The sequence below is a fragment of the Barbus barbus genome, assembly GCF_936440315.1.
Source record: "Barbus barbus genome assembly, chromosome: 3".
Lineage (NCBI taxonomy): Eukaryota > Metazoa > Chordata > Actinopteri > Cypriniformes > Cyprinidae > Barbus > Barbus barbus.
Window position 1 is genome coordinate 37,600,690 of NC_136731.1, and position 23,557 is coordinate 37,624,246.

At 37.2% G+C, this 23,557-nt stretch overlaps 3 protein-coding genes across 3 annotated transcripts; all 3 read left to right on the forward strand.

Moving 5' to 3' along the window:
* The first annotated feature begins 657 nt into the window (after positions 1-657).
* On the forward strand, positions 658-5,247 carry LOC306847980 (uncharacterized protein). The gene is made up of 3 exons (XM_079382261.1): positions 658-934; positions 2,736-4,613; positions 4,869-5,247. Exons 1-2 carry the CDS (start codon positions 745-747, stop codon positions 3,563-3,565), a joined length of 1,020 nt encoding a protein of 339 aa, XP_079238387.1. The 5' UTR covers positions 658-744; the 3' UTR covers positions 3,566-4,613; positions 4,869-5,247.
* A 62-nt stretch (positions 5,248-5,309) lies between these two features.
* On the forward strand, positions 5,310-18,385 carry LOC306853381 (uncharacterized protein). Its single transcript, XM_079390740.1, has 14 exons — positions 5,310-5,643; positions 6,171-6,661; positions 7,113-7,466; positions 9,943-10,113; positions 10,208-10,423; positions 10,801-11,595; positions 12,330-12,557; positions 12,728-15,925; positions 16,171-17,149; positions 17,307-17,436; positions 17,563-17,646; positions 17,775-17,863; positions 17,940-18,023; positions 18,132-18,385. The coding sequence occupies exons 1-8, from the start codon at positions 5,454-5,456 to the stop codon at positions 14,081-14,083; spliced, it is 3,801 nt and encodes a 1,266-aa protein (XP_079246866.1). The 5' UTR covers positions 5,310-5,453; the 3' UTR covers positions 14,084-15,925; positions 16,171-17,149; positions 17,307-17,436; positions 17,563-17,646; positions 17,775-17,863; positions 17,940-18,023; positions 18,132-18,385.
* A 1,229-nt stretch (positions 18,386-19,614) lies between these two features.
* Positions 19,615-22,402, forward strand: LOC306850858 (uncharacterized protein). The gene is made up of 3 exons (XM_079386792.1): positions 19,615-19,924; positions 21,029-21,760; positions 21,895-22,402. The coding sequence occupies exons 1-3, from the start codon at positions 19,735-19,737 to the stop codon at positions 21,960-21,962; spliced, it is 990 nt and encodes a 329-aa protein (XP_079242918.1). The 5' UTR covers positions 19,615-19,734; the 3' UTR covers positions 21,963-22,402.
* Positions 22,403-23,557: the final 1,155 nt, after the last annotated feature.

The following is a 23,557-nucleotide window of genomic DNA, read 5'->3' on the forward strand; positions in this document are numbered from 1 at the left end:
AATAAAAAAGTTGAAAATAAAGTATTGGGTAGGGTGTAAGGAGGGCTTGTGGCATCCATTTAATAATTTGAATTAAAACTATAATTTGCACTGTTAAAAATAGCAGAAAATCTTGCTATTTTAACATAGCTACTTGCACTGTTTAAATAGCATATAGTTAAAAAATGCTGCTATATTCAGTTAGTGCAAATAGCATCTCTATCTTAGAAAATATGCTATTTACACTTAGTTTAAATAGTATATATTGCCATATGCACAGTGTAAATAGTATCTATTGCTATATGCATAGTGTAAATAGTATCTATTGCAATATGCACAGTGTAAATAGTATCTATTGCAATATGCACAGTGTAAATAGTATATATTGCTATATGCACAGTGTAAATAGTATCTATTGCTATATGCACAGTGTAAATAGTATCTGTTGCTATATGCACAGTGTAAATAGGATTTATCGCTGCAAATAGCCGCTGCCTTTAAAAAACCCTTGCTACTGTACTGCATTAAGCCAACTGAGACTTGTTATAGCACTTGCATATCATTGCTCTTTTGTTGATTTTGATTGCTTCCATTGTCCTCATTTGTAAGTCGCTTTATGTAAATGTTCATACAGTACAGTAGGTGGCAGTGAGACGCATCTAGAGTCTGCGAACAGCCATTAAAACAAGAGGAGAATAAGCAAGTGTGGAGAGTTGCTTTTATTCGCGGCTCGTCGGATTTGTTTTCGTTTTATACTTCGTGAAAATGTCAAGACTACATAAGTTACATTCTAACCTGATGAAGCGGATGTCAATTGTCATTCGTGATATTTGGGTGGAGGTGGAAGCGACGGTGAAGGACTATCAAAAGGAAGCAGCCCAAACACGGTCAGAAAACGCGAGGCTGAAACAACAGCTCAGGGATGCGCTGAGCAAGAATCAGGCACATTTAAACGGTGAATTCACACTTAAACACACACAGACGCTGTTTGGGTCAGTTGAAGGTGCATTGCGTTTTCTTTAAACTTCAATTTAATAGTAGAAATCAAGGTCGATGGCATTTTGTTCACTAAGTTTCTGTCTCACATCACTGGTCTTGTCCTTTCCCGTCATATCCAGCAATTACAATATCAGAATTTTAACATAGCTTGTTGAATGGATATTCGATTCATTGTAAAAAAGGTAATAACTCTTTTACATTCAGAAAGATGGAGAGAGGAAGGTGGCTACAGCCGCAGGGCCACAAGAGAAGGAAAGATGGGATTGGTGTATGAAAGCTTGACCAGTTCGCCACAATCGTTAATTGGCTATTTTTACTCAAAGCATTTATATATATTTGGATTTGATAAAGTTGCGTAATGTCAATTTGAATGCAAGTACAAATTTAGAACTTTTGCAATCCTTTAGAACCTTGTATAATATATGCAAAATAATTGCAAAACTTAGAAATATAAATTTAGAACGTTTGTAATCATTTAGAACATTATATAATATAAGGTTCTAAAGAATTACAAAAGTTCAAATTTTTTACTTGCATTCAAATTGACATTAAGCAACTTTATCAAATCCAAATATATATATATATATATATATATATATATATATATATATATATATATATATATATATATATAAATGCTTTGAGTAAAAACAACCAATTAATGATTGTGGTGGATTGGTCAAGCTTTCATAACAGTTTTATTACGTATTACTGAAATCCTAAATATAACTTAAGTTTAGGATTTCAGTAATATGTAATAAAAATATTGTTGTATTTTTAATGTTAATTTGATTCTTTTATTGTACTTTTATTCAGTAAGGTTGCAATAATTGAACAAAAGTAGACAGTAGACATTTATAATGTTACAGAAGATTTCTGTTTAAAAAAAACTTTATTCAAAGAATGTTTAAAAAACTTAATTATATAAAAAATATTAAGCAACCCTACCATTGATGATAATAAGGAATATTCCTTGAGCACCAAATCGGTGTATAAGAATGATTTCTGAAAGATCATGTGACACTGAAGACCGGAGGCATCACAGGAATAAATGACATTTTTAAATATAGGACACTTATATTAAATGGTAATAATGCATCACAACATTCCTGTTTTTGCTGTACTTTGATCAAATAACGCTAGCCTTAGTGAATATAAGAGAGAACATTTTTTAAAATCTTACTGATCCCAAACTTTAGGCCACACCTCATATCTTTGATTTCTACACACTTTATAACTATAATAATCAAAATTCAATTTGAGTCTACTAAAATAAATTCTGTTCAATTTCAAATAATAGTTTTATATAAATATTCAAATAATAGTTTAATTTTTAGTGAAATTAATGGATAAAATTTGGGAACAATGGAGAAAACTTTTGCTCTTAAATAAATTTTTTGTTCATGCAAGTAATTAAAATATGATGACGACACAGAAATTATTATCTTCTTAATGAACCGAACAATGCCTTGCTTAAATGGCTGCTGTGAGTAATGCACGTAATGTGAAATGTGATTCCTCAATAACGCACTTAACTCTGACACCAAACAGACTGTCAAACAGGTTTCAATGAGATAAACATTCAGCCATTACAAATACTTGGTCGCACGCCCAGAAAGGTCACTCTGTACATCCTTATGACATCCTTAAAACTGTCATACTTACATTTGTATGCATTTGATGAATAAAATGACCAGTACTGCTACTAATAATGCAAATAAGTAAATGAATGCCATATTCATGCTTTCACCATACAGGAGTCCACTATGTCCCTCCTGATGAAGCCCCACCCACAGAATTACCAGCATGTGGATATGGGTCCCCAGCTGAATCAGAAGACCCAGAAGATCAGCAAACAGAGGGCGATGCCCAGAGTCAGGATTCATCTAGTGAACTGAAGCCACGCATACTAGATGTCATTTCAATTTGTAAGACAGAGGCAGAAGATAGAGAGCTAGGGCATAAAAAAGATGTCTCATCTGCAGGTGAACAACGGCTCTTCCCTCAGTTTGACAGCTCGAGTACAGATGAGACATGGAACAGGAACGCGCCCACTGTGGCAACACCGAGGGTCAAGATTGAGCCCGAGGACACCATCATCACAATAACGTCTTCAGTTACTACCACCCCTGCCCACGCGGGTCCGTGTCAAGACTCAGAACCCGCCCACCAGATGAGAACAGCCAGTGATGCTTCAACCCTGTTGAGGAGACCGCAGAGAAAGGAGCGCCTTCGCACACGATACACCATGCCCAGGAGAGCATCCGCAAAAGATCACGATCATGAAGAGCCGTATAAGTGTAACAAATGTGGAAGGCAGTTAAAGGACTTGGCAAAGCTGCAACTGCACAAGAAATTACATGAAAGATCCTTCATCTGTCACTGGTGCGGCAGAAACTTCTCAAAGTTTGACTACCTTCGGATGCATATGCGCACACACACCGGAGAACGGCCTTACCGCTGCAACTGGTGCTCAAAGACCTTCAGCCAGAGCGGGAACATGAGGAGACATGAGCGCACATGCCGGAGTTTCAACGAAGAATCGACATCACACGGGCTGGAAGATCAACAGCTGCCCGTCGACTGACCACTTTGTTGCCAGATCGCTGCGGGCAAACCTCGAAAGAACCTGTTGTTGTGATAGAGAGCTGAAATTAGATTTTTTTTCATTGGATATATTGGGATATTTATTGTTTTATCAAGTATATTAGAAGCTTCCATGTTACAGAAAAATACAGAACACCGATATGCTGTTTGACCAACATTTCTATGACCTTTTCAGGCCGTATGTGTGCACAAATGTCGCCAGTAAGACAAAAAACATCATGAGAATGAACTTTTGCCCTTTTGAGGAAGATCACGTTGTGTTCCATACTGAGTACCATGACCCACCGTACTTCAAGACTGATGTTTTAATATTATAAATACTCCACAGAGAGCAGTATCTAGCCAATGAAATGTGTTTTAGGCATTGCATAACTATACAAATGTATATTCACTATAGGAAGGAATGACTTTCATTACTTGTTTTATTAATTTTTTTTTTTTTTTTCGGCCTACACATTACAATTTGAAAATTGCAGGTTTTTGGTGACTGTGGGAATTACAGAGGACGAGTTAAATCTAAAGCAGTACATTAGGATATGAATCAGTGTGGTTGACTGAACAGTAAAATGTACTTAAACAGCAAAATTGTCTGAAGAAAATCATGTAATTTGAGAAGATATATCTTATGACTGTCGAATGAGGAACTTTGTCGTATGTAAAAACAAACGCTTGAATAAACTAGATTCAGTTTAATTTGACATCAGTAATCGTCTGTATCTGAGGAAAATGTTTATCTGGAAATTGTGAAGTTACTGTATGTATGCGTGTGTGTAATATGCATGCCTAGGTATGCTCAATTTTGCCTTACCTTGGAAATATTTTACAACCTTGTCATTTAGCATATATTATTTATCTAAAACCTTCAGTTCAATCACTGAATCACCAGTTACTACCACTGTGGTTAAATTCATTTATATTGATTCTGTGACTAACACTGATAATTATTCCATAAATCTTCTATAAACTTCTAGGTATTTATTTGCCACATATACTGCATTTAGCATTCTTGCTTTGTATGTTTTTATATTGTTAATCTTAATTTTCTTGTCTTTCTGTTCCTGTGTAGTAGACCCCGGCATTCTCCCAGGTTCTATCTTTTCACGTCTAATTTAGGCAAATGTTCAGCTAATGTAAATTTCATGTAAAATTGTATACTTGACTCATTTTAGCAGGAGCTGTGAATGTTTGGAAGGAATATTCTCCCCAAAAAATATGAAATTTTGACTAAAGAACTTTACATGTCTTAATTATTAATTGTAAGGTAACCTGAGGAGCTTTCTAAGGAGTTATCTAAACTACTTAAATACAAAACACTATATTTTTTGTGATATGTAAATGTATTTAAAAAAGAAAATATGTAATGACAGTATTTGTTACCATTAGTCTACTAGCTGTTGTGGTTCCTGGGGCCGGTTGCAAACTGTTTAGACTAGTCTTAAAAAGTTAATCTATTTTTCTTTCTTCAAGACTGATGATAACTTTTTAAATTCAGTTATGAAAAGGTAGATTTGGTATTATTTGGAAAAAGTAAGACTGTTGGTCAAACTAGTTCAGTCTTAACATGGTGGCAAAGTTTATGCAACTGGCCCCTGATCTCCACCCAAATCTTCTTTTTCTCGATACTACCACGTTTATCCTTGCATATAAACAACTTTTACTACCATTTTGTTTGGACTTCCTCTCAGTTTGCTCTTGTTCAGCTGCTCTGTAGTATTTATTTCTCCAGTGCGGTAGGTGGCAGTCTGTAGTTCCCGGCTGCCTTCGAAATTTGGAGGAGAAAGGCAAACTCTTCATGCAACGGGGATAGCAGCTAGCGCTTTCAGTGGTTTGTGTTTGCTGCTGAATTTAACTGCTGGAAAAAATACAAGATGACCAAGCTGCAGCTTCTGCACCGCGCGCTGAACGAGCGCCTGATGGCGGCGGTGGAGCAGATCATGGAGATGGTCGGCGGTACGGTGCTGGAGTACGAGGAAGAGACGATCCGAGCACGCAAAGAAAACGAGGCTCTGAGACGCAGGCTCCGGTGGATGGAGGGGGCAAACCGAGCCGACTGGCCAGGTAGCATGACAGACCGACAGTAATGTAGTTCTAATGCAAAATACTGCGCAGGACAGATAGCTCGACTTGATAATAGCCGTGAGGGGAGTTTTCTTGAAACATTTATTTGGTTGCTACATAGTTTTGTGTTTTACATTCTATGCACGGCCGTGGACTTCGTTTTGGTGAGATTATCTGCGTGCATTCAGCCTTTGCTCTTCATTATAAAGGAAGTTATAAATATTTGTTATGAGAACTATACTAGCAATTGCATTAGGCAATTAAACACTGATCTGTGAATTGTTTGTGCGATGTTTTCGCTCCAAAACGTTCAGGGGACACGCAGATTAAAGCTGCCCCCTCTAGAGTCCACAGGAAGAACATTTCCAGTCGCATAAACGCATTATACGACACAACAGTGTCATTAACTTGCATTTCCTTTGGTTTAAACCAGCACATTTTACCTACAGATACACAGTTATGTGTATACAGAAATCACACTTTATCTCATCAAAGTGTTGCACTTTGGTTTTATTTTTTATTCTCAGGCCCATCAGAACCTGTTACGCTTTCCACCCCAGACGAGGCCAATCCATCCCGGCAAGATGAGGGTGCTGTCAACTTTGGACCGGAATCAGAAGCTCTTGTGATCAAAACAGAGTCGACTGATCTCCCCCTGTGCAGCGTCACCACATTACCTCAAAGCATTGATCAGGGACCTGACAATGCCGGGACAGGCGCTGGTATTGCCTATGGCCTGGTGGACAGCATGACCTGGGACTCTGCCCAAAGTTACATGGCCCCTCTGGACTTTGATCCAACTTCAGGCCCCAGCAGGGTCCGGCACTGGAGAGGACAGAACAGAAGGCAGAGGATGTCCTTTGCCTGTCCAGACTGTGGTAAAGTCTTTGGTAGTAAACAAAGGCTGATGGTTCATATGCGCATTCATTCCACCGAGAGGCCTTATGCGTACCGCCGGCGCAAGGCGTGCTTCTACGGTGACAATAAGAAAAAGAGGAAGCTGCACATGCTCTCTCAGGTAAACAGCAGCACCATTAAAGTCTACATGACATCTAAACCGACCCATTTTTACTTTTTAATGCACTTTTTTTTTTTTTTTTTTTTGTCTGATTGTTGTGAATGCAGTGTATTAAAAATCAAACCTACCTTTTTAACTTTTTTACTTTTAATATACAGCTTAGATTGCCTTTCAGTCATCTAACACTCAAAAGTTTTTGATAATTAATTAACACCGTTAAATGTAATTTTCGCAGATATAAAAATGTATGCATTTTTCATGATTATTTGCTGTGTACCATTATGCTGTTTAGTGTTATATTTTGAATTCGCTTAGACAAAATAGTATAGAATTTGAATACGTATCATTTTAAAATGTGTTGCTATACAGGAAACTAATGAGCTTTTATAAATGTAAAATGAGGACGTTTTAACAAACAAAATAATAGCTTGTGTTATTTTCTCACACGCAGCTGTCAAGGGAAATTGTGGACGATCTGTCAGATGGCTCTGAGCAGACGAACAGGAGTAGTGCATCACCTGAAACTACTGCACCAGGCCATGAAGAAGAGCCTGAGAGTGACCACACCAGCAGTGATAAAGAAGCAGAAAAGAGAATTAACACCTCTGTGCGGAATCAGCGTGAAAAAAAAAGAGTTGTAAACCAGATGTGTCGGTGCCCTCAGTGCCCTCATCGGGTGTTCGCTCGGCCCTGTCAGTTAGCCTTGCACATGAAGACCCACACAGTCACAGATCTTGTCAACCTGCCCACCCAAGCACAGTCAGGAACTCAGGACATAGTGGATGCGAACAGGAAATTACCCAAGGTACTGCACGTTCTCTAGTGTCATAAATAGTGTGTGTAGATATGCATACATAGAGATTTTACCAGTATCTAGAAAGTAGGGTGGCTGATATTCAATAATAGCAAATGTACACAAACTTTCTGAAATAAAAAGAAAACGCATTTACTCAAAATACACTTAAAAAAGAAAAAACAGAAGTTGTTTGCTATCCTTTGACAAAGTGATGAGTGGAATTTACGGGGAGATAAGCACTGTATGGTTATTGGCTGATGGTTGTAATCTCAAAATACGCAAATACAGGCTGATTCATTGGTTTTGCCACCGGAGTGTATGAATAATGACCTGTTCATAGTAGTTCAGCGAATCCTAAGATAGTAAGCATGTATCTTAGAATGAACTAAACGCACTCATACAGCTACAACCATTCTACGAAGAGAACAAGAAAGCAACCACTGAAGCGGATGCTGTTTTAACGGTGAGTCTGAGGCCAAAAATGACAGTTATGAAAACAAGAGTTAATATGTGGTTTAAAACACATGCTATTCATTCAAACAAACTTCTGCATCTACTGTTACCTGAGATGTTATTTGATGTGGGGTTGCACCACTAGTTAAAAAAAATAGGTGAATGCAGCTTATGAGCATAACATAGCTCTGGAAACATCAGCTGTAGCTAGGTAATCTGTGATCATTTTTTGTCAGATAATATGTTTTATGTTACTAGATAGATGAGTAGATTATAGGTTTATCTAAATTTGAATTGAAGAACAAACATAATGTACTATGATCAGCATTTTATCAACTGCTACTGTCTACTTATTTAACTGCAATGGATTTGTCAGTACAAACTATCCTGTGTGTTGGAAATGTAGACCAATTATTAAATTTATCTGAAGAATCTGACAGAGCAGTAGATTTGACCGATGCACTATTAATTGTGATTGCTATATATGGCAGTTTATTCAGCAGGTGTTTGTTTTTCATTGACCAATCCATGCTATTTTAGAGATTTTTAAATGAGGGCTTTTCAACTTTTTTTGGACCCAGAGATCTCTCTCAGCCAACCCAAGTCACGTAATGTTATTACAATATTATATTATGTAATTCTTAAAAGGTCATTTGTTAGAAAATAGTTAAGAAATTTCAAAGAAAATTCTATGTTTTCTGGGACTCATGGTTGAAAATCCTGCATTTAAATAATTCGAAGACCAGTATCACCAGTGAGCTGAAGAAAATGTTGGATTATTTGACTTAAATTCTTGTTGTTCATATCAAGTCAGTTATTATTAACTGTTTGATTAGTTGAAGTTCATTTTCTAGGCCTGCTTTCATCACTGCATTTCAGTTAAAGCCATACCTACAATTATCTGAATGTATTCAGTGTTTTATAATATTTTAAAATCTTTTGAATGCAAATAAGTATCACTAAAGTGTGACACAAAGCTTATGCATGTTTTTGTTATTGCTTCACAGGTGGAATTAGTTTCAAACCGCTGTTTTAGCAAAGTTTGGGACTACTTTTCAAAAGATGCATATGGTGAAGTCTTCTGCCATGCATGTTCAGCCAGAGTTAGCCAGGGGTCCAGCAAGGCTGCTCGGAAGAACACCTCTAATTTATGGTCTCATCTTAAAATAAACCATCGACGTGCCTTTTTAGAGGCAAAAGGGTTCAGCCGACCAGTCAATATGCTGATCAACACTTTGGACACAACTCCGATTAAATTAGAGCGTTTTGAGCCAGAAGAACGCATTGTAGAGGGAGAAGGTGAAATAAAACCGGTTTTGATACCCGAAGAACCATCCAATGGAACTTTGTAAATATGTAAACAATTTGAACACAATGTTTATATATGTATATACTATAAATTAGAAAATCACAAACTTGTGAAATTATTATTTTTTTTAGTATAAACCAGTTTTGTGTATATATACAGTGCAATTCTAATGCAGTTGTTTTAATAAAATTTGTTTGAAATTTATTCATGAATTTTAGTCTTTTCTGTGGGTGGTTTGGTGGTATATATATTTTACATTTTTGTAATGCCATGACATCTTGAGAAAAATGTACTGTAAATTTGAAATGCCACTCATTGTCCTACAGCAGGGGTTCCCAAGCTCATTCCTGGAGCCTCCTCAACACTGCACATTTTGCATGTCTCCTTTATCAATCACACCTGATTTAACTCATCAGCTCATTAGTAGCAATTCCAAGACCTGAAATGGTGTGTCAGACAAAGGAGACATGCAAAATGTGCAGTGTTTGGGAGGCTCCAGGAACGTGTTTGAGTACCCCTGTCCTACAGTATCAGTGCAGTGAATTTGCCACTTTCAAGTTCACTGGTGGAGTCAGTGTTTAAATATGCTGTTTACCTGGAATGACTGGAATGAAAATACAGGCATTATTCATTCACTTTCATATCCAGGGCGTAATACGTTTGGAGCTCACTGGGCATGTCTTTCCATGCTCTCATTGCTAAATGGACTTGCATGTCTTTCAGAGGCAAAGAAAAAATGATGTGGAGAAGGTGGCCAAAGTTGCTGACAAAAGTGAGTTCCATTGTCCAGACTGTGGCGAAGTCTTCTTTCATGCAAGCCGGTTGCGTGTCCACATGAAGTCCCATAAGACCAAAAGGGCTTTATTACGCAAAACTCGGCCAATCAAGACTGAGGTACCTGCTCACACATTGTATAATTTTGATCTGGATGTATGATCATTCTCATTAATGTGTTTCTATTAAGTTTGGATATTTGTGTTCCCTGTAGCTGACTAAAGAAGAAACAATGGAGGCAGTGCCTAATACTACAGAAGTACAGAAGGTGAAGAAAAGACATGCCTGCCCGCATTGTGATAAAGTGTTTGCTCGCAAAGGATGGCTGGTGCCACACATTCGCACTCGGCACGGGGATGTAAAGAACAGGAATGAGTACTATAGCATGTATGGCAATGGCCGTACAAGGTCACAACAGCTTGTAGCCAAGGTTAGTTTTCAGATTAGTAACTGAATATGCAGATGTTAAAGGGGTCATCGGATACAAAATTCACTTTTACATGGAGTTTGAACTGAAATGTGTCTTGGCAGTGTGAGTACACAATGATGAAATCCCCAAAAATCATTAGCATTTAAAGGGATATCCACCAAAAATCCGCTGTTTTTGACAAGGTAAAAAGGCTGTTTTCAACTACCATTGAGAAATTTTAATCAGTATGTCATAGACTTTTAATTGAGACCCTTAAGAGTCATATTAATCATAACTTCTGGAAAATGGGCATCCGATGACCCCTTTGCTGAGACTGATCATTTTTGAACTTTTATTTCTGTATAATAACCCACATTCTTTTTTTATTGAACGATAAGCGATTACGTAAGCGCAAAACTCAGAAACGGGAAGTCACTAAGAAGATGAGACTGAATAACCAGAAAACTAAAAGATCAAGAAAGGTCAAGGCTAAACCACGTCAAACAAGGGATGAGTCCATCCTGCTTGTTGATGTGCCAACATTCAGAAAATATGAGGATGAAGAAAGTACAGATCTTCCTATATTGAGCACAGATGAGGCTGAAGAAAATGAAGATCTTCCTATGATGGGCACAGAGGAGGCTGAAGAAAGTCAAAATCTTACTATGATGGACACAGATGAGGCACAACAAAGTGCAGATCTTCCTAAAACGGCCACAGATGAGGCTGAAGAAAGTGAAGATCTTCCTAAAACGGCCACAGATGAGGCTGAAGAAAGTGAAGATCTTCCTAAAACGGGCACAGATGAGGCACAACAAAGTGCAGATCTTACAAAAACGGACACAGATGAGGCACGACAAAGTGCAGATCTTCCTAAAACGGCCACGGATGAGTTACAGAGCATTTCAGAGCAATCAAAGGACATCTCAGGCTCTGACTGTGGAACATCAAGCTCCAAATATCTGAAGAGGAAGTTTCCATGCAAAATATGTGGCAAAGACTTTGTTCTGGAGAAAAAGCTAAAGAAGCACTCAAGGAAACATGTAGGACGTAGGTTACAAGATGAAAAGAAAAGGAAAAGAGAGCAAGCTAAAATGGAAAAGGAGCTTGCAGAACAAGAAAAAAGTAAATGGGAGGAAAAAAAGATGCATGATGATGAGATGTCAAAAAGTAATCACAACCCAAATACTACGGTATGTGTTCTTTACAAAAACCTGAAGAATGATCCAAATATACTTTCAAATGTCATAGTTTTAAATCACAAAAACAGATAAGCATGATTTGTTTAACGATTAGGATCTTGAAAATCTTTCGCAATCACTGGAACCAGAATTAAGAAAATTAGGGATAAACGTGGCTCGTATGTCTGCACAATTTCTGGTAAAGTCAATGGCTGTAAGAATTGGTTAAGGATGCGTGACCATCATGAATGAGCAATTGATGCTAAGACAACCAATCAGAAACCTATAAGAGGCCTAGAAAACAAGGAAAAGGCAATAAACTTGTACGTGGAATAATAGCAAAACTTACATGTGGGTTAGTCTAAAAAATGGGTGCCATTTGATTTTCACATTGAAGTGTAAATGATAACTTTAATAATAACTGATACCAAATTTACTACATAATACAGTCAATTTTTTAAAACAAAAATCTTACAACTTTAATGTGTTTACTGAAGAATGTGTTTTTGTATATTGATTTTGTAAATTCCTATATAGGAATCTGCAAGGTTAGTATTGTCTTTCTGAAAGCACTATTATGTTCCAACTTGTATTCTATCAATTTAGATTGAGATAATACAATGCAAGGTATTGTATTTTACACCTAAAATCTTATATCGTACAAATCATTTTTGTTAAAGGCCCTCATTTTATAGATTACCTCATGCACAAATATGTATTAAAATGATTTTTTCGTACCCCTTCAGCAGACACCTCATGGATCCCCAAACAAAGACTCGTTACAGAAAAGCAGAACCAGAGGTCAAGGGCCACTACCCTGCCCATTTTGTGGCAAAGTTTTTGCTTGGGAAATGCGGCTATTGATGCATTTGCAGATTCACTGTGGTGAGAAACCATACGCATATCGGCAGCGCAAGAAACGTTTTTATGGTGTCCTGAAAAGGGGCCAACTCCCGAAAATCCATAATCAGGAGGTAGGAAAGACTCTGTGATTTAATCATTTTGACTGCTAGTTTCATCCAGTTTCATATCTTCGGGAAAAAAGAAGAATTATTTGTGCATTGAATCCCAGGCCATGTTGACCCTAAAGACTGTTGTTTAAGTCATTATAAGAATGGTTGATTGTCGCTTTCCCCCAATGCAGCCTTTGAGGGACAAAAGTGATGAGTCTGAACAATCTGGGAGTGAAGAGACGGTGAATGAGGACGGATCTGCACATCTGAACAGCAATGCAACCCATACAGTGTCTGGAGCTCTCGCAAGCCGTACAGCTACTGAGCAACCTACCACCTCTTACAAGAGTAATCAAAGAACCAATTCCGAGCTGGTCAGTGACATCATGAGCCACTTCAATATGCAGCCCAGGATTGTTCTACAACCAATTATGACTGCATGCAAGTACTGGAGCTCAGTGCCTGGGGTAGCTGACTTAAAATCAGGTTGCTCTGAAAAAAGTAGTGGCTTTGATCATGAACAAACCTCAGTACGGGTTGATGATGAAATGGTGGATGCTGTGGAAGATAAAATTGTGGATTCCAATCTTTGCATATTGCCAGTGAAGTTCTGTGGTCATGGCATCCGAAACAATCCTGAAATATGCTACACTGAGACAGAAATGGTCTCTGTGACGGTTGGATCTCCACAGCGTGATTCGGAAGTAGAGCATGACAACATTGGGGGCTCACTAACCTTTGAATCCTCTGAGGGAAATAACACAAAGAGTCAACAAAAAGACGACTGCAACTTTAATTTTCCTGGTGTTTCAGAAAACACAGTCAGAGACCAGGTATCACTTATAGTAATAGATGATGATCTAGAGCAATCAAATGAAAGAACTGCTGCTGAAAATGCTCTGTCTGAATGTGGAAGAAGAAAGTGGGATTGTAGGAACATTTCTGCTATGAAATTAACCGTGATGCCACAGAGTAGCGTTTTAGATTCTTTGTTCAAGGAAACTAGTTCTGGCACCATGCAGAAGAACATTGACTCAAAATTAGTTTGTGTTGTCCTCTCAGATGTCGAAGACGATGTTGACGAAGATGTGTTGAGTCCCTCCAAAGGTTTAGATAAAAAGAAAACCGCCTCTGTTCCTAGCATTCAAAATGAACAATTAGATGTGGGGAGTATACCTGTCAAACATTCCTCCAGTGACTCCAACTTTCCAGCTCCAGTTGCAACTGAATCTACCAAATCTATTGATGGTGCCTCACAACATACTGATGATCAGAGTATCTCAAATTACCCAGTCAGAGACCAGATGGCCTTTACTGCCATCAGACAAACAGAGGACAGACCCACGAGTTCAAAGGAGAGAATATCATGTCAAACATCTGATATGGTATTTGCTGGTGAAGAATCTCTGTCGGACATTAATGCTGAAAAGGAACTGCTAGACATAGAGACTGTCAGTAGCAGTGAGAGAAAAAATAATATACTGGGTCTGAACAGCCAGGTATGCAATAGTAGCAGATTGGAAAGTACAATACGGACTCAAAAGTAAACCTGTTCTTAATCAGCCTTTGAAAATGTAAAGAGATATGTAAATACTTGAACAGAGAAATCTCAATTTATATTTAATTATACTGTTTTCTTTTGAATTTTCTTTAATGTCAGATGTCAGAATCTGTTCTGGATGATTCAACTGACAACTCTGATATCTCAGGGATAAATGAACCTTCTGTACAAAATGTGAAAACCATTGAGTTATTTGTGAAAAGTTCTGAAGAATTCAAAATACCCTCAGACTTTCTCACATCCCATCAAACCTCTGACGGTAGATGCAAGACTGCAGTGAGCAGTGGAGAACAAAAAAAGAGGAATGCAAGCGCTATATTGTTAGTTTTGTGGAAAGGCATGTAGAAAGATAGAACTGCACCTAAAGTGTCATAATGTAAGAGAACCTGAAGTGGTAAAAGCTTTGTCTTGCCAAAGACTGTAAAGAAAGGAAACAGTTATTGAGCAATTTTGCTATTAAAAATAATTTCAACCAACCTAGAGATTCTAAAATGGATTGTGATGAAAGCATTGTTCACTGCATTTTTTGCCAGGAGTCTTATCGATGGAATAAAATCCAGGAGCATGCTCTTATATGTAAGCACAACAAGAATCCAGCTGCATCCAGCAAAACTCAGGAAAACTTTGATGCAGAATTTGGAAACCTTGCTCCAGACACTATCAGTGTCCAGACCCTTAGAGCCAACTAATGCTCCTTTATCAGTTCTCTCAGATTTAGTCAATTGCCATATTCCAGAAACTAGGATAAATAAGGCAAAGGAGAACCATGCTTTAGTGTCAGATTGTCCCCAAATTCTATACTCTAGTGATAGCCCAGCACAGAAGATTTGTGATCTGAAATCCTCGAGCCAGATTGCTGCTCTGAAAACGTATCATCCAGAATTGGAGGTGCCTACTATTTCTAACATTAATAGCAGCATAGCTCAAATTGATCTAGATGCACAATTATTAAAGCCATCTGTTCTAGATTTTTGTCAGGGTTCCGCAACAAATCCTATTCATTTGGAATCTTCATGTAGTACATCACGGAACCCTGATGTGGAGATACAAGAACCACCCATACTAGATTCCTGTCAAACAACACAAGTTGTAGAATCTACAGTTCCAACCCTTCCTATTTCAAAGTCTGATTGCAGTGTTCTTCAGCAGCAAAACAAACAGATCATCCCCGACTTGTGAACCAACCATTTTCTTCAGATCCAGAAGTGTTTTGTGATCTAGAACCTGATGGTTATTCTTCTTGTGATACTGGGTTTTGTAACAACCTTCAGCTCTCTTCAAAACCAAAGGTTCCTTCAAGTCCAGCAACCTTAAGCAATTATCCAGAATGCAATTCAGAATCAAAATGTTCTGTTAATCTAGCTGTTTGATGATACATATTTGACAACTAATGAGACAGATCTATCCCAAGATTCAGATGTGGAAAGGAAAATCTTCATGGTCTCTGATGTGCATCCAGCAACTGAAAGTCATACTCCAGATCCTAATAGATGTAACATTGGACAAACCCAGTGTCAGCAGCCTGAATGTATTGAAAGTCCAGATGTTGGCAGAATTGGGAATCGGCTAACAGCTGATCTAGAATTCAGCATAATTCCTTCTATTCAAGAAATCACATCCGGAGCCGTAAGACACGTGTCTTACCTTAAATTCCAAGAGTGTGATCTACAAGAAGACCCTGAGAAGATCACTGAAAGAGAATAGCAATGATTGTGCTGTTCATCATGACTCAAGCATATCAGTGACAAGCGAGCAGAAGAGAAAAAGCGTCTACAAGATCAGCTGTCTGAAAGAGGAGTCAAAGAAACGTCCAAGCTCTCATTCTCAGGTTGTTAATTTAAGTGTTTTTTTTTTTGTTTGTTTGTTTTGTGATGCAAGCTTTTAGTGCTTGCTTTTCATTGAGCTCTGCTGTAGTATTATACATGTAATGAACAGTGCCAATCTTTTAGTGCTAATATGCAAAAACTGGCCATATAAAGAATTTTGATTTATTATATTATTTGATTATTTAATTTATTATGCTCTTTTAAAATGTGGATGCATTTATTATTTGTTATTGTTCCTTCTTTGCAGGGTCCTGAATGCCAAACCAATTCCAATGATGACAACTCCAGCGTATTCAAGACACCTCACTGCTGTTACTGCAAGCAGCCACATCATAGAATGATGGATCATCTTCAGTCAGTTCATCCTTATGAACCAGAAGTGGCAAAAGTTCTCACATTCGACAAGAGCTCACAAGAAAGGAAACAATTTTTGAACCTTCTACAAACTTGGGGAAATATTCTACACAACACAAATGTTCAAAGTAGTAAACAAGATTCAAAACCGTTTGGGAAGTTTGCATCGGATTGTTCATTTGATGATTGTGTTTATTGCATCTACTGTTTAGGTTTATTTAACAAGAAGTCTTTTGCTTCACATTTAGAGCATTGCAAGAGCAAATCTACTCTCAGTGCTGAGGCTAGCGGGAGTGTAATTTGTCCTAATGCTGGGCTCATTCCTCCAACTCCTACACTTATTTCCCCCTCTAGTCCAGAAGAGATTGATGCCAATATAGAACCATCAGCTTTTCATTGCCTAAATACCCTCTATGAAGCTGATTTTGAAAATGAACAAGGAAGTTCTTCCTTTCCAGACCTCAGTTGCATTGAACAACCAGACATCTCAAGTCCAAATGAGAAGTTTAGAAACAATAGACAGGCAGAGGGTGCCATTTTAAAATTCAGACGTTCTCCTAAAAATGAAATGGGTAATTCTCCTAATCCAAGCATTGGTCAAGAATCAACAGACTATAAGAATGAAGGAGTAACTCTCCCAAAGTGTGATGTTGATCAAGAAAGGGCTATGTCACCAACATCAGACTCCAGCTCCATCGGTCCTTACCCAGAATACGACGTTCTCAGAAAATGATGATCCATGTGATGATTTCAGTCCACCTCAAAATGCCCAAACTGTGTGTAATGACACACCCAAGAGTAGCATGATAGCTCAAACTTATGGACCAGGGAAGAAGAGGAGGAGGAAGAGGCGCTCACGTGTCCATAATCAGGTAAATATCATTGTTAAATTGCACATTCTGAACTTTGTACTTTGTCTAATACAGGGAATGTTAACACATGAGCAGAACTGCGAAGTTCCAGTATATAGCCAGTATTTTCAATGACCATAGGATAAACAATGGTGTTGTTTTCTCCTCATTTGTATAGTCACTGATCATGGATGATGACTTGCTGGGTGAAGGAGAGATGTCCAACTCAAAACTGCATGTCTGCCAGCACTGTAAGGCAATTTTTGGTAGTCCATACACGCTGCACAGACATGAATACACTCACACAGGTCAGTGTGCAAAACCAGTTTTTAATTGGTATCGCATATCACACATATAAGCAAAATAGTCACAGTGCCAAGAGCAAGTATCATTATTTATGCTAGTTCACTTTTTTTTTTTTCATTTCCACACAGATGAGAGGCAATTCTGGTGCCATCAGTGTAATATGGGCTTTATCCAGAAGTATCGACTTTTAAAGCACACATTTGCATGCCATGGTGAGTTTATTCCACTTGAGTTGTTTACATTTGTTGAGGTTGCTTAATTCTGTATTTTTTACTTTTATGTAATTCATAAAAATCAGAGCTTTGTATGAACTGTTGAAGTGGTTTTTGTTGTCTTCAAGGGGACACACCAGATCAGGAAAAACTGAAAAGGACAAAGAGATCAATTCAAGATGAAGAGACGTCAGTGAGGGATGAAGCTAGTATAGAGGTAAAGAGAGTTTTTGCTTCAAAATAATTTATTCTTATATAAGAGGATGGAATTAACATTCTTGTTTTATTGACAGCCAGCAACAAAGAGTCTTGAGGATTTACCAAATGCTGTTACAGACGACACGGGGGGGGGGGAAACGTTGCAGACACAAGGCAAAGTAAAGTTACTGCTTGTCATGCAAACCTAAAATGCAACAAAATACACAATAAGTGTCTGTCTTTTAAAGCTTGTAACATTTTTTTGACTGAAGATGCTTTTGTTTCAGACACAGAGGTGAGAGAGTTCCAATATGAAGAAGCAGAACACAGTACTGTCAAAGACTATGACACGGATTGCTAGAAGTTATTGTTTACATCTTAGTGGTGTTGTTTTTAAATATAAATATTTTACAATGTTGTCTCAATCTGATGGGTTCAATACTTTTCTGCATTGATTACTTTCAGCCGGCTGTATTGTGCAGATCATAGCATATGTTTAATAATTAACTTCAGATTGAGAATTAAAAAGTTAGAGGAATCTAAGGGTGTATTGGTCTTTTTTGGTGTCTGATATGCGACTTAAGGCAGTTCAAAAAGTTAGACCAAAGTTAGACACTAGACATAACATTTACTCCATTACTCAAGTCTTCAGTGTCACATGAACCTTCAGAAATTATTCTAATATGATTTGCTGCTCAAGAAACTTGCCATCAATGATGAAAACAGTTGTGCTGCTTAATGTTTGTATAAATCATGAGACATTTTTTAAAGATTCATTAATTTTTTTTTTTCAAAGATTCTTTTAAGATTGATGAATAGAAAGTTCAAAAAAACAGTATTATGAAATATAACAGTATAAAAAATAATATATACACAAATCTAAAATCATTATACATGCCCTGTCACTAGATAATTTAGTATAAACAACTAATTCAGCAACTGCTAAATGTGATGTTTTAATTGCTTGTAACAAGTTTCAGGATACTGGTTTCAGTAAAACACATGATTAATAAAGCAGGTTTATGAATGTGACAATGACATTTGATAAAAAAAAAAATTGCTCAGTATCCATACTTTCACTTGAAAAGCAAAATTATTTAAATATCATTTTTACACCACTGCTGGTGTTTTATTTATCTATGTGATGCAATTCAACGATTGCCCCACAGAAAACCGGTTTTCTTGTTGAAGGTTTTTTGTTTTTATTCCAGGTACCAAGAGATAAGAGTGTTTTTGATAAAGATGATGTCTGGCTTCGTTCCCACATGAAAAAATACTATAGTAAACACTATAGTGTTTTTGAACCACTTGAATTAATTTGTTGTAATTCTATGGATGCTGTGGTAATATGACAACTATTATAAACAAATTACTTTACTTTTCTACAACTATAGGGTATACTATACTACATTACACAACAGTTTACTATAGTAAAAACTAAAGCATACCACAGTATTTATTACGGTTTATCAGTTCACTATAGTTAATACAACAGTTTGCTGTAGCATTCATTAACAAAGTGTTGTAAATACTATAATGTAATATACAGTATGGTTCAAAAACAGTATTTACTATAAATTACTATATCATGTGGGGCATGTAAGCCACTATGACATTTCATTACAGTTGTAATACAGACGTTTATCATTACAGGTGCTGTGCATGAGTGTGAAGCTATGACTGAACATAGCTCATATGAATGACTAAGTTATTTGGCTTTACAGTAAAAGCTGTGCTGTCTCCTCCTGTCCTGGGAAGGGTGCTAGAGTCACTTCAGTTAGCAGAGCAACCTTATGTGCTGCTGGTTTGATTTTAAAGGGGGAACTTTCACGCGCTCGCCTGTGTTGCTACCTGTATTGTCTGTATTTATCGTTTAAATAGAGCAGAACAATGACTAAACTGGATCGTCTGAACACTTTCATGACCGAGCGCTTGATGGCTGCTGTGAAGGAGATCATCTTCACCGTCGGCAGAACGGTTCGGGAGTATGAAGAGGAAACGGAGCGAATCCGGAGCGAAAACAAGCGACTGAAAGAAATGTTGCGAGACTCTGGGTGCTTCGGTGAAGAAACAAATACCGGTAAGACGAATAAAATACTCTACAAAATATGGTGAATGTTTCTGTCATGTTTAGAACAGGGCGTAACATTTTGACTTGATCTATATATATTGTTTTCATTTGTGCGCGTGTTTTGGTTGTGGTCACGAGTCCATGTTTGATTAATGACCACAAGGTAATTCATAAATGTATCTATTTTTGATTACATGGTATTCGATGATGTGTGAATCAATACTGACCTTAAAAATATTATGAAAGAAATGCATAAGTTAAATAAAAATGTTGCTTTTAATCCAGTTTTATCTAGTGTACTCTTAAAACTTGCCGAAATACTATTAAATTCTTTCGAAATTGGAAAACGGACCAGAAATATTAATGATTCATCCTGTACTCGTGGGCGTGTCCAATTTTTGTCCAATCAGATGCGTCAGAATTACATTTCAAAACAATAACTAGTAGCAAATGATGATTCACTGCTGTGACATAAATTAAACTCGACATGAAATGAAAATCGACCCCATCTATATTCTGTCTGTTTGCATGTTATTGATTTTATGAGCCATTAATCCATGCTTTTTTTTTTTTTTTTTTTTTGACGGCTTAATATTTAATCAGGATATTATAAATCAGTCTTCTGGTGAAATGACTTTTCTCTGGAAACTTATGCATGTCTTCTCCAATCATTTAGTCCACTTAACCACGCCACTGCAAACTCACATTCACCTGCTTGCGTTATTGAGCACAATGCCCATTTCTCAAAATCCAGTCAACAACCAGAATTCAGTCCATGCCTTAGAATTTTTATCTTTTGATAATTCGTTTCACTCGAATGTACGTCACAATGTGGAAGAAATGATCTATCGCTACCTTCATTTACTCACAACTAAGACTGGTTTTTATTTTTAAAAAGTGAGGAGAAGCCCTCTAATATATTCTGTTCCAGCTTTGTGTTTTAATAAATCAACAGAGGAACAAAATCTGTTCATCTTTAAGTTTAATGTCATCAGAGATGTTCAATTTCTATATTGTAGCTGTAGTACACATTACAGATTCACGTGGATTTCAGTTCAGCAGTATCTTTTTATTATGAAGTAAATGTTATTGTTGTTATTGTTGTTTTTCCAGCTCCTGTGCAGTCTTATCAGCTCGTTTCCCCTGGGCAGCCCGGATGGATCTGCAGCCAGAATGAGGAGCCAGAACCCTTTGAAGAGATCCAGCAGGACCAAAGCCAGAGGCTCTGCGAACAACATCCCTTCATAAAACCGGAAAAGCCTGAGTACTCTGTCGATGCTTACAGGGAATCTGTAGCTTTGCCATCAAAAGCCAGCAACAACGAAGGCTCACACGTGTGTGCCGATCACACCGACACGCATCCTATTGAGGATGACATGACAAACTATCATTTCCCATCTAAAATCAAAGTTGAATTCATGAACTCCAGCTTGTGTTCAGGCGACGCAATGGGAAGCACTGAAGATGCATATCAGAGCTGGTCGCCACACAGTCCAGATTTGCCTTTAGGGACTTCAGACATCTACAGAGCACAACATCCAAACCAGCCAATATGTGCTAACAGCGAAGCTCCTGCCACAGTATCTCAGCATAGCAGTTCATCTCATGATGCCAATCACGTTTCATATCACAACATATTATGTACAAACAGGGCCTACTGTAGCAGTAAATGCTGTGAAATGCAAAAGAGGACAATAGCCAAATCAAGCCCTGTATGGAAGTATTTCTCTCTAAAAGAGGGAGACTGTAGCAAAGCAGTGTGCCTTATGTGTAGGGCCGTCATATCTCGTGGTCGCAAAGAATACACAACATCGGCTCTTCTAAAGCACCTTCGGATGAAACATGGTAAATGTTGACTTTATCGTTTGTTCTCTGATTTTATATATGTACAGTCTTTTCTGTTCAACTACTTTTACGGTGCTTGAATAATAGGATAAATATGAGGAAAGCCAGACATTATCTTTGTGTTATTCCTGCAGGAAATGCGCTAATCTTTGGCAGTGCTAAGAAGAGACGAATGAAAGAAATTACGAGAAAACCACTCTGAGCCAGTATGGACACTGGCTATTGTGCATCATGGCCAAACTTTGAGTGTTTTCAAACAAATTGTTTCATCAAGATCTACATCATATGGAGTGGGTTGAGATAGGGAAGTCAGAAATGTAAGCATACAATAAGTCATCTAAGCTATTTGGTTATGGTTACAGAGAAAGAGTTGGGAAAAAATGCCACAATCTTTAGCCTGTAAGTAACTAGTGAACGAATTTCATTATTGTATTGTCTAACAAAATAACAGGATGTACATACTAGCTAGGACAATATTAATATCAAAGAAAACTATTAAAAGAAATAGATTTAATAATTTTACAGACATTTACAGAATATTTTACCACCCCACTGAAATGTAAGATGTTCAGGTTTGAAGTTTTGAACTTGATTGGTCTTTTATACTCATTTTTGCAATAAACGAGTCATGGTTTAACTGTGTTGAGAATTCTGTTTGTTGTTTGTTGTTCAATGTGAGCCAGCTAAACATTTTTTTAAAGTTTGTTCAACTTCCAAATCTTGTATTTATAGACATAGGAACATAAAGGAGGTTTATGCATCTGTAAACAAAGCTCAAGCCTTGCCGTTTTCTGAGTTGAGTTTTAACCCTTTGATGCACAAGCTATGAAAACCCCTTCTAATGCACAACATGGGTCTAAAGTGACCCATATTCATTTCCTATGTTATTTCATGCTTGGCTACACAGTCGGGTCACTTTAGACCCGTGTTGTGCATCAAAGGGTTAAAAAAATAAGATTATATAAGTCATAATAATGAGAAACTTTCTTGAGTCATAATGAGAAAGTTATACAAGTCATAATAATGAGAAACTTTCTTATTATGAGATGTGAAGTCATTATGAGAGTTTCTCATGAGATTATACTCATAAATCATAATTAGTTTTTATTCCCTGAAACTTTCTAAAAACAACATTTGATTAAGGGAAAGTAGTCATAATACATAATTATACAACATTATTCTAAGAATGTCTCATTATGATATGCTAAATCGTCATTATGAGATTTTCTGTCAATATGAAATACTAAATTATAATTATGAGAAAATCTCAATTATTATGACTAACCAAATGGTTGTTTTCACTCAACTGAGGTAATAGGCAAAAATAATGGCTTAGTTTCTCATTTTAATGAGAAACATTCTCATAATAATGACTTGGTGTCTCACAATAATAATCTGCTACTTATTAACGTATGCATGCATGTGCATTATTATACGCCATGTTTCTCATTATCATGACTTACAGAATCAGAGAATTCATTATTTCAGAGGTGAAAATGGTTCTCTGTACATCATTGTCAAGGAATCTACATTCAGGCAGTAAAACCAAACTTATTTAAAAAATTGCCATGGCAACCATAGTGGATTCATTGGCATCACTTTCAAACTTTTCAATCATGTTGAAGTGATATATTGACAGCAATAATGGTTATTTTATACAAGGTGTAAGGGTGTAACAACCAGCATGTTGGGGACCAAGGAAATGAAAAAGCAGACAAAATGGCTAAGGAAGCACGTAATTTGGATAATGATTACTTAACAGTCAATTTCAGCAGGGAAGAAGGAAAGTGTTTGATT